Source organism: Staurois parvus, unplaced genomic scaffold (genome assembly GCF_062004578.1).
Source record: "Staurois parvus isolate SC_StPar_1 unplaced genomic scaffold, SC_StPar_1.0 ptg000282l, whole genome shotgun sequence".
In the NCBI taxonomy this organism is placed as follows: Eukaryota; Metazoa; Chordata; class Amphibia; order Anura; family Ranidae; genus Staurois; species Staurois parvus.
Window position 1 is genome coordinate 5,478,948 of NW_028318078.1, and position 12,292 is coordinate 5,491,239.

At 39.7% G+C, this 12,292-nt stretch overlaps 1 protein-coding gene across 11 annotated transcripts in view; it reads right to left on the reverse strand.

The window, feature by feature from the left end:
* ERC2 (ELKS/RAB6-interacting/CAST family member 2) overlaps window positions 1-12,292 on the reverse strand; it is a 1,463,345-nt gene that overhangs the window by 317,511 nt on the left and 1,133,542 nt on the right. The window contains exon 20 of one of the 11 annotated variants that reach the window (XM_089681880.1): window positions 989-1,054. The exons of the other annotated variants lie outside the window; for them this stretch is intronic. Coding sequence (XP_089538006.1) covers window positions 1,028-1,054 — 27 coding nt within the window. The 3' untranslated portion in view covers window positions 989-1,027. The remainder of the gene's footprint in view (window positions 1-988; window positions 1,055-12,292) is intronic. 11 annotated transcript variants of the gene reach the window in all.

A 12,292-nucleotide genomic window follows, 5' to 3' on the forward strand; every position in this document is an offset into this window, starting at 1 on the left:
CAAGGAAAAAATTTGCACCATCTATGGCCTGCATAACTATTTTGGCATACCTGTACATGTGAGAGTCCATAATTGGTAGTGTCCATTGCTGAAGAATCCCTTAGGGTGGCAGATGAAGGCTACATCCTTCCAGGTGGCACGGACCCTCTAGTTCTCATCGGTCTGAACTCAACGCACAAAACACTGGACAAATTCCAGAAGCTCATAGAGGGCTCTCCAAGCCCAGCCTTCACCTTGTTTATATATGGACCGGGCAGGAAGGCAGGACCCAAAACGTCTGGGAAACCAGCATCCTACAGATTAACCCTTCCTTAACCTGGGCATACTATGTTACTAGCTATATAAAACATTCACCTTGTAGGCACCTGCCTAGATGCAGACCTAGAAATTCAGTGCAGATCTCTCACCAATAAAACCTCTAGAGGGATATAAGAAACTGTTAAATCTTGTAACTTTCCAACAACTACCAAAAACTGAAATATCAGTTCTGGCTAGACTTACCCTTTAATAGCTTGCCAGATTTACATTTAGTATCATAAATAATGTCAGTGCCCTCCATCCATTACTCAGTCACTAAAGTCAGCTTTTATTAGTCTAATAAAATGAAACTCTTGGATTTCAAGATGATGACATAATAGATGTTTGAGATGACATCAAAATGCATGAGCAATGCTGTCATTTCTTAAACACATGAGAGGAGACCATATATTGTTCTGTCTGTCAGGAAACCTTTCATGATAAGGTATTACTGAGATCTTTCTCAGGCACATCGGGCCCCATCTAGTCTTGTAGATCCATGGATCCTACAGCCCCAGCTTTCATAGCAGTTCCACCAAGTAAATTATTATACCATTAGAAGGAATGATCCAAACAAACCCAACAGGCACAAAAACACATCACTAAAAGCATGCATGGGATGGCACTTTCAGGTTGTGTTTCAAGAAACATGGCACATGCAACTTGCATGGTAATCTGAAGTTTATCTTACCCCTTAAAATAAAACTGGAACTTTGGTTTGCTGGAGCTGTTATGCCCATATCCCCTCCTCGTCATCCTGGAAAGATTCATTTGAAGATCCACCAAGGTGTTAGCATAGGAATGCAGAGAAGAAAGACACATTACAAACAAACAAAAACTCATTGTGTGAATACCATCAGTAACTAAACAAGACATTCCCCTACTTTACTCAACACAAACAGAACATTTTCTCTCTTTTCCGCCAAGGATTGATAATGTTTTGAATCTACAGGTTTGGTTTCAGAGATGTTTATTTGAAGGAGACTAGAATGTTGCGTGCAAGATAAAAAGAAAACACCTGTGTAGCCAAGAAGAAAAGGCTTAAAGTGTGTGTTATAGGCAAAGGTTTTCTTTCTTGTCGATCCGCTGCAGGGCATTTGGGGAAGATATGTTGTAAGGAGAGGGCAGCCTTGTAATAAAGATCTCATTGACAGACACTTAACCTTAAATCTCCCATCCTAACTTGTGTTTAATGACTAGTGCCCTGCCTCGATCCCAGAGGAGTCTTCAAGTAGGGGCCAACCTGATGGAGAATGCAGATGTGGCATTTGACATCTCGTCTCCAGATTGTATAACAATTCAACAGTGCAAAGCCTTTAGCTCAGATCCCCAAAAGTCTTGTATAGCCAACATTTTGCAGAAAAAAAGGAAATGATAAAGTAAATGTTGCCATATTGCAATTCTACAATGAACCCTAGCTCTGATACAGTCCTACAATGTCCTGTAGCATTATACGGTATATGATCTTATGACGTCCTACTTTCCTAGATACTGCGCAATGATATTTGATATCCTGTCATATTATGTACAGCTGTACAATGTCCTATTTTGGTATATACTATGCTTTGATACAATCCTTTCATACCCTATTGTACTACATACTGGATGCCAATAAAGCTACACAAGATTCGGTTTTCTCATATGATGCCTTTAATCCACATATACTGTATATACTCTCTCTTGCTATCTACTGTATATATATATATATATATATATATATATATATATATATACACACACATACTGTGCAGGACATTACATGTGCTGTGATGAATAATCATATAAAACAAATGTGCAATTACATAAAATAAAAATAAAATCCACAAATATTGAAAAATGTGCAAAAAAAGTCAATTCAATAAATCAAAGTCCCACATTGTGCAATATATACAAGTCATACAAATATCCATAACCCAGGCTTTGTGAACTCCACTTCAAGCAGATCTCCACCACCTTAACAGTATACCAAATGGCTTACCGGACATATATAACTCTCAGCTTATAGAGAAGCCATATAAAGCATGATGTCAGTACACATTAATGGGCAGGGCACAGACTTCAAACCAAGGATCACCAGCAAGGAGCATTGTAAAACTATCCCCTCAGTCCGCATTATCACATGCACCAAATCCAGAAACACTCCACATAGTGTAGACCTGAAAGAACCTCACCTCTGTCAGTGACAGGTGCCACCAACGTCCCCCAAAATTTGGGTGTCACCCTGCCCTAATTGATAACTCAATATATTAAATAAAAAGATTTAAACAGCGCTCCCCAACACCCTATTAGTATGCTTTTACTAAGATATTATAGGTATACAGACCATAAATATACTCAAGTGCAAAAAATACTAAGGTGCAAAACAAAGTGCTGTATGCAAAAGACCCCTATAAAAGTTTTATATATGTCAAAACAATATCAACATATTCTAATAATTCTATAATAAATATAACAAATCTTAGAACACCCCCCATCATAAAACATATAACATTGATGTGCCAATTTGTGCAAATATATATATATATATATATATATAGATTGTGCAAAAATATATGTACGAAAACAATATATATTTATCTTAATAGTCCATAACAAAGGAAAAGAAGTCTCTCCACCATTGATGCCCCCAGTTGTACTCCCCCTAGTATGTATGATGCATGCATATTCTTAGCCCCCAAGTGCATAACCCTACATTTATGAACATTAAACCTCATTTGCCACATAGTTGCCCAAGTAAACAGTGCACTGAGGCCGGCTTGTAAGTTGCTGCAAACGGTAACCATTAAGCCAAAGTGTTGTCCTATGATGTCCTGTAAAATCATATATGGCGATTTTCCAATGTCCTGAGATGTGTTGTTTCACTTTATTATGTGGTAGGTTAATTGGCTCCTGTCTAAACTGGCCCTAGTATGTGTATGTATGAATGTAAGTTAGGGACATCAGATTGTACGCCCCTTGAGGGTTAGGGACTGATGTGAATGTACTATATATGTAAAGCGCTGCATAAATTGATGGCGCTATATAAGTACCTGAAATAAATAAATAAATGATAAATAAATTATGTGCTATGAAATAGCCCAATATTTTTATCTACCATTTCACTGTGATATAGTTATGTGATCACCTCTACTATGCTCTATATACAGTAGTGCTTCGTGATAATGCATTTTAACCACAACATAGTATACTTTGCTGCAGTGATGTCCTTTATTATTTCATACTTTGCTGCCAATGTATAATGTACCAGTATACACATTGGTTGCAGACTCTCCTAAGGTTTTAGGGTGCTAAGATACTATCCTATGACGCACTGTACTTTGACATTCCCCACTGCTAGCACACCATATGTTTTTCTGTGAAGTCTTACTCTGTTGCATAAGGCTTTGTGAAACTTTACAGGCGTTCCGGGGAGAATGGCTGGGGGGACAACTTCAGCTTTATTGCTGGGGCCCAAAAAGGTTTAGTCCCTTTACACCTTTAAACATCAAACCAAGATGTGAGGCTACAGAGAAGCCTGTAAATTAAAATGGCAAGACAAAAAATAGTTTTCCAAGGAATCGTAATCTTTACAAAATTCCAACTTCTGCAGAGAATACTTAGGCCTCAAGGATTTGCCCAGCTCTCCCAAATGCCTTTCTCCTTGCAGGGGAAAAGCAGTGTCAAAAACACAACCTAAACCGTGCCTTATAAATGCGTTTTATGTTTAGATACATTTAGGTGCATCAAGTGCTTGGGCGGTAATTAATTTCATTGGCCATGGTGAATATTTATTCTGGCTATTGAAATTCATAATTAAGCTCTAAGCGTACCTAGCATTAAGGCACGTTAAAAGGCTTTTAGGTGGGTCAAGTGTTTTTGATGCTGCTGCTCCTGATTGTGCTGGCAGTGGGTTTTTTCCTGTCTCTAAATGCCTGTAAATGCCTATTTGTGCATGGACACGTAGGCTAACATTGAGGTGCATTTGCAAAAAAAAAATCAAACGCTCCTAAAAGTGGCATTATTAAAGCCCAAAGTGCATGAGGCCTTGTGTTGCAAATTGAAAATAATAGCTGAACAACAAAAGCGCAAATGATCATGTGCAATGTTTAATAACCCGCAGCAAACAATCAGCCGTCAGTTTATGGAAGTCAGATCAGTCAAGGCTGGATTGGTCACAACAGGTTACTGCAAGTTGTACATCACTCTTGCCTTACTGAATAAACCCCTATACTGAATATATTCTTTCAACAAACATGATCTCCTGCTGAATATTATCCAGGACACCACAGTTCTCGGATACAAGCTCTGCACGGAACCCAACCGCTAAATACACTGAGCCATTATTAATTATGATTGAAACAGACAGCACCAAGAGTCTCTCTCGATCTGCCGCCAGTACCACTGGTGTTACCGCTCCTTGCATGCAACAGCTTCCTCATGTCACTGAATATTATAAAACAGATGTTGTGAGAATGTGTCAGCATGCTCTGTATTAAATTGGAATATTTCAAGACTCCAGAAGTGAAGAGAATATAATTCAGTTTGCATGGATCTTATGTATGTGTGCACATTGGTTGCTTTTGATTGCCAAACTACATCACGTCTTTCCTTTCATTACAACCTAAAATATGTATTTTTAATTACCAATAGTTTTGACAGAGTATGTATATACCATTTGTATACATTTTCTCTATTATGTTTAGGACTATAAAATGCAATTTTTCCTTTCCAGTGGGTGAATCTGAGGAGGGGCTGGTCTGTACTCTTAGAGGATCCTGGCCAATCCCCAACAGGAGGCTTGGCAAGGGACCAGGACAGCCTTTAAGAGTAACTGAGCCTTCTCAGCAGCAGCAGAGTTCAGGTGGAAGGTGGAAAGGAGGTGAGGCTGTAGAGAGGAGTCTGGGAGGGGGCCCAGATGGAAGAGGGGCTCACCTCTAGGCAAGAGGACCTTGGAAGGAGGAAAACTCGGGACTTCACTGCCCCCCTGAGAAAGGACCACCTGTGAGGCAGGGAAGAAGTGGCCCAGCTAAAAGGCCTGGTAGCAGCCACCAACCCACTAGCAGCATAGTGAGTAGACCTGCACCCCTATGGGCCAGATAGGGGAAGGGGACACTATGGTGGGAAACTGGATTAGCCTGCCACCCAGGACTGTTTCACCATTCATGTGGCAGACATCGGATCCCCTGCTCAGGAATCAACCCAGAACAGCTGGATAAGGAGTATCTAGGGTCTGGTATGGTACTGCAGGAGAGGCTGGCTAGTTCTCCAAAAGAGACTGTTTTGCTGTACACACTTGTAAATAGTTCCAGGAAGTTGTCCTCAGTTCCATTGGGCATCTCGTACATCCCTTACACTGTCCAAGTTATAATGTCCTAATAAAATCACAAAAACAAAGCTCAAGGACTGGTTACTGACTGCTGGTTGCAAGTCTATATGAAAATGCGCATTGCCTGGCTGTGCAGGACTATAAGGTGACCCAAATCTCTAGTGGCTCCTACGGGGGTAGTGCTACACTACATATGCTTGGTAAAAATTGTGTTTGAAGTTGAATAATAATTAGTATTTTGCCTGGTCCTCACCCACCCTGCTTTTAACATGCTAATGAAATTTTAAATAAAGCTTGTCTTCAATGCTTATTTCTGGGTCTTTATGCTGCTCTATGCATTGCAGCCAGATCGTGGATGGTGGAAGGAGCCAGTAGGGTGATGTACATAGCTTCCTGAAACAGTATCCTCTCAGAAGCCCTTATCCATGATAAAGGCAGTGGCCTGGTTCTTTGGAGGAGATATGCAAATATTAAAATGCCATCATGTGTGGGTATCAGCCTGGAGGCGTGGGAGATCCTAGAAAGACTGCATTTGCATTCAGAATTCCCCTAGGTAACACCCACATGTGATGCTGAGCATCTATGATTGAAAGAACTGAAATTCAGTGAATGAAAGGGGGAGGCTAGGGACAGTAAGGCTGGGGAGGAAAGTGCTTGATGCTGGAAGTCCTCCAGCTAAGAAAAGCAGGCTCTATTTGACTTTCTGTAGCTTCCAATGCACACTGTGAGAAGCTCTTCTATATTCAACACATTTAGGAGTGTTGGATGCCTGTGTTTCCCTGGTGCTTGCTAGGATTCCATCGTTCAACCCCTATGTCACTACAGAAAAAACTTGAAATAATTTTTTACTCAAAAACTTTTTTTTTTGTTCATTTCAAAATAGTGGAGAATGATCAGAACTTCCGTGGGGTGTTTTCGTTTTCTGTGACCCATTGGGAAGATATTTCCTGTCCCAGGAACAAAAGTAGAAGTGTCAAGAAATCTTCCTAAAATAATGGAAAATTCCCTCTTAAGCTGGCCACACATGGTTTGATTTTACGTGATGTCTCTTGAATCAGCAAATATTCAGGTCCTGGGTTCCCCTACTGACCAATTGAGGGAGCTGGGTGGAAAATCGTCAGGTGGAAAATTGTCAGCCGAATAGTGACTGCATCCTATCATATGAAGTCACTGTTAGAGTACTGAGTGAGCTACTGATACAACAGCTGGCAAAGGAGATTCCTCCATCTACGCTGCTTAGTGTAGATGGTGGAATCTATTGATTTATCTTTTTCTGCCTACAGTATGAGAATGATCTAGCAAAATCTAAGTCTATATGGCTAGCCTTCGACAACTCTCCCAACTGAAGGTGTCCCCATTAGAAAGCTTGTTTGCATATGACCACCATAAATGTTTCAATTGGCCATCACCTTCCCTGCCTGTTGTCAGTAAGACAAACAGAGGGAATGAGTTCCTCCAGAAGGGACAAAGACAGCAATAAAAACCTGACAGGGGTTCTAACTCCTCTCCATACTCTTTTTTGGCTAGTCGATATACCTTAACGGATAAACCATCCATACATTCTGTTAGGCAAACATGTACACATATTACATGCTATATAAAGCTGTCATGTACCCATTTTAGCTGTTAAGCTCCTAAAGTATCTATTCATCGAACAAATTTCACATCACGTTTAGAAATAGCTCCTCAAAGCCACAGGGAGCAAGACTAAAATATTGGACAACGATAATTTATATAACATCGCTTAAAACAACATCTCATTCCTACAACCCTTTCTGAGCCAATATTTTTCTTTACAAAGCTAATCCGGTTTTTGCTCAACTTAAGTCCTGTGGCCTATTCCACAGTGGGTGTCTTCTGGAAGAAAGAGGAAGGTTCAAAAGGTTAAAATAAATGTAACACGTTCTCACTGCTCAGCTATCCCACAAGTGAGACCTTAAAAAAGAAGAAGAGAAAATGGAAAAAAAAATGAAAAAGAAGAAAAAGCATTCCTTGATAATCTGCGGATGATACTTCCTCTCTAGCCTAAATGTCTAAATTCTGGTTTGTATTTTATGTTGGAACATGTTCTCCTGCCCACCCTTGTTCCTCCAATATTAACTAAGCCTACTATAATGAGACAAGAGTCAAATGTAGGGCCAAAAAAAGAGAATATCAGTAAATCAACTCCAGTGAAAAAATTGTATTTGAAACACATGTTTATTTAGAATTGTGCTGATTTAGGTAGAGGACAGAACAATCATACTTCCACATTTAGGAACTGCTGGCCAAACCATGCCATCAATCAAAAAGTATTCACTAGGAATCCTGGGGTGCTAGAAGCATGATAAAGGCAGTATGTATATATGTATACACAGTGCATTCATAAGGTTGTCAGACCCCTTCACGTTTTACCCCCTTCCTGCCCAGGCCAATTTTCAGCGCTCTCACACTTTGAATGACAATTTCACGGTCATGTACCCAAATACGGTACCCAAACTAAAATGTTATCATTTTGTTCACACAACTAGAGCTTTCTTTTGATGGTATTTAATCACCGCTGGGGTTTTTATTTTTTGCTAAATTAACAAAAAAAGACCAAAAAAAAAAATTTTTTTCTTTGTTTCTGTTATAAAAGTTTGCAAATAAATAATTGTTCTTCATAAATTTAGGTTAAGATGTATTCTTCTACATTTCTTTGGTGAAAATAACCCAAATCAGTATTTATTATTTAGTCTGTAGGAAAGTTATAGAGTTCACAAACTATGGGATATATCTGAAAATTGACCAATCCTGAAGTACTGATAGCCAATCTAATTTCTTGAGGCCCAAAAATGTCACAACAGTACAGATATCCCCCAAATTATCCCATTTTGCAAAGCAGACAGTCCGACGTATTTCATAAGAGGCATTGTGAGTTTTTTGAAGTTGTAATTTTTTTGTCAGAATTTTTCGGAAAATAATTTTCACAATTCTTTTTACATACTGTCACCAGTACAGTACAGTGTCAGCATATAACTGGTGTGGTGGTGATCATGGATACTGACTGGTGATAGTACGAAATGAAAAAAAAAAAATTTTTTTTCATTTTTTTTTTATTTGTTTTATTTTTTAATAAATGGTTTGTCTTTTTTACGATTTTTTTTTCATATTGCACTATGACCAAAGTAGTATAATGTTAACATAGTAACGTACTACTTTGGGGAAGTGATCGGTATTTTTTTTTGTGTTTATACAATTTGATTAATTATAGCAAAGAATTTCTTTGCTATAAGCAAGCATTTAACTGAATGAAATCAATTCATTCACTTTTTTTTGTTGTGATTAGCTGTGATTGGCCACAGCTAATCACATGACACAGATGGGCCGTGATTGGCCCAACCTGTGCATGTGATCGCTGTGTACATTCACAGCTAGACACACTTGTATACAATGGATGGCATGAAAGAAAGCCATCTATTGTATACAACTGTCATGTGACCTGCTGTGATTGGTCACAGCAGGTCACATGGTACTGGCAACGGGGCCGGTACACAGATCTGTCATCGGCCATGTCTGAGGTACACAGCTGGTGACAGATCTCTCCACAGCGTAGCCCTGCAGGCTCGCACTAAGCGTGATCCGGGAAGGACGCCATATGGCGTCCTCCCAGAGGGACAAAGTGTTCGCCCAGCCATTATTTGACCATAGGCAAGTGGTTGAATTTATTTTTTCTCATTAATCTATACTCAGTACCCAATAATGAATTTGAAAACAGAGTTTTAGAAATGTTTGCAAATGTAAGAAAAGAAAAAACAAAATATCACATTAGCATACGTATTCAGACCCATTGCAATTACACTTGAAATTAAGCTCATGTGCCTACCATTTCTCTTGATTGTTGCTGAGATGTTTCTGCACTTTATGTGGAGTCCAACTCTGGTAAATTAAACCACCTCTGGTAAATTGATTGGAACTGATTTGGAAAGAAACACCTCTCTATAAAAGGCCTCACAGCTGACGATAGATGTATACTGTATCAGAGCAAAAGTCATGAAGTCAAAAGGAACTGCCTGCAGAGCTCAGAGACAGGATTATTGCACAGACCTGGGGAAAGCTACAAAACAATTTTCTTCCACACTGAAGGTTCCCAAGAGCACAGAGGCCTCCATAATTCTCAAATGGAAGAAGCTTGGCACAACCAGGACTCTTCCATGAGTTGGTCACCCAGACAAACTAAGCAATCAGCGGAGAAGGGCCTTAGTAAAAGGGGTGACCAAGATTCCGATGATCACTCTGACTGGGCTCCAGAGATGCTGTGTGGAGATGGAACAAAGTCCCAGAAGGACAACCATCACTGCAACCATCCACAGATTTGGGCTTTATGGCAGAGTGGCTAGATGAAAGCCTCTCCACAGTGCAAAACACACCAAAGCTCGCTGAGAGTCCTTCATGGGGACTGAATAATATGTAGTATATAGTCTTGCCTATTGGTGCTTTAAATAAAGAATGAAACAAATCGACTCCAGACCAACTATAGGCATTGAAATGATTTTAGGAAATGTTACTGCAGTCTTGGATTCTCTCTGTTCTAAACATATCAATGCAGGCCTTACAAGGCCATTTCCCAAACTTAGTGCATTCATCATGACTTCCTGAGCATTCTCTGTGTAATATGATTTCTTTATTCTTAGTATATATATATATATATATATATATACTAAGAATAAAGAAATCATATTACACAGAGAATGCTCAGGAAGTCATGATGAATGCACTCAGTTTGGGAAATGGCCTGGTAAGGCCTGCATTGATATGTTTAGAACAGAGAGAATCCAAGACTGCAGTAACATTTCCTAAAATCATTTCAATGCCTATAGTTGGTCTGGAGTTGATTTGTTTCATTCTTTATTTAAAGCACCAACAGGCAAGACTATACACACAGGAACATGCATTACGAGTGAGAATAGTCGTCATAACAGTAATGCAAAGTCTAAAAAGTTAATTTTCAGACATGTAACAATGAATATTTGTAAAAAATGAAAAATAAGGATGAATCTCCCAACTCATTATGATCTAGAGAAGTCAGGCTGTTGCCTAACGTATGGTGGGCTAGTATTCAATTTGTTATGTGTGTGGTGTTAAGGGTAGGAGTACTGTATGTATAAAGAGGTTGGGGAAGTAAAATAAGGCTGGGAGTGGTTTGGAAGGGGGAAGGGAAAGGGGCAGCAAATAAGAGAGAAAAGAAGGAGAAAGAACAAAAAAAAAAAGAGAGATGGCAAAGAGAAGTATGGAGGAAAGGGGAAAAGGGTGGATGGTTGGACACTGCTACTAGGGTATGACCTAGGGTCACCACATTAAAGCCAAGTATTATAGCCTATGTATGTATAAAGGGGATGGGGAAGTAACAGTATAACAGTAAGCATTGGTGAGTTAATAGTGGGGCAATTGTAAAGTGACATCTGGGTCACAGTGGGTTTATCACAGGAGTAAGGATGTGGAGAATTTAGATAGGCGACTGCCTCCCTTCCTTCCATTCACGATAGGGATCAGCAATTTATTTTTCAACCAAGCTGGAGAGTTACACTCAGGGGCAGACTGACAACTCATGAGGCCCCTTGGCAATAGGGGATCATGGGGCCCCTGTGTCCTCAGCCACACTCAAACCACACCAAAAAAAGCCTACGAAAGGTACCAGGGGCATCTCATGGGGCACCCTACTGACCCTGGGCCCTCGGGCAGTGCCTGAATTTCCAAATGGTCAGGCCGCCCCTGGTTACACTAAATACAGAGTTTATCAAGAAAATTAAAGTTGGAGGATCACCTCCCGGGTAATTGGCAGTTTTTACATCTTGAAACGCACTGTCAGTATGAATGTGAATTACAATTATTTAGTAAGAGTGGACAAGTCTAAAATGATCCGCTATCAAATAAATTAATCCTAAAGTATCTTTTTGAAATACACAGGAGAGGTCAGTCACTACAATCAACAGTTAAAGCTGTATATGAACAATGTCCACACACAATGAAGCTCATATTATACAATTTATTCCTATATGGTAACTGCACTAGACAAAGCTGCATACTTGGTAGGACACACTATTACACACATTTGCTTTTGCCTGCTGAGACTTCGTGATGACAGAGGAGGATTATCTGAATTTACAAATGCAATAGGAAAGACATACAAACTATTTTATTCTAAACCATTCTAATTTAATTTTCCTCTGGCTGGCTCATGATATATCTACGGATGTAACTGAACAGCCACTACTTAACCCGTTTCAACAACAGAGTAGCAATGCAGACAATGAGGGAATTATTAGCATGTTAAATTGTGTACATGGTTTTCGGACAGACATTGGGAGAGTATGGAAACATGGAGCATTGGGGATAAGGCACCAATCCAGTGCAGAACAGGAATTCTAGCCTCTGCAACTTACTTATGGTAGAATGTGTTATATTTTTCTTTCATTAGTGCAGCATGATCAGGTGACAAGTGGTATGGAGGTAAGCAACAAAACGAGCGACATTCCTGTGAACAGGGCTTTCTCTTACTTTCTGGATCTACTCTAGCCCTTAAAGAGGACCTGAACCCTGGAAGCCATGCCCAATAAAAGACAAGCAGATGGCTAGAGACAGGTCAGCAGTATTTCATGTGGTCCCCTGACAGCTGATCTTTTCCTTGTTACTGACTTACCCTGCCTTGTTCCACACAGGGTCTCTTGGAAA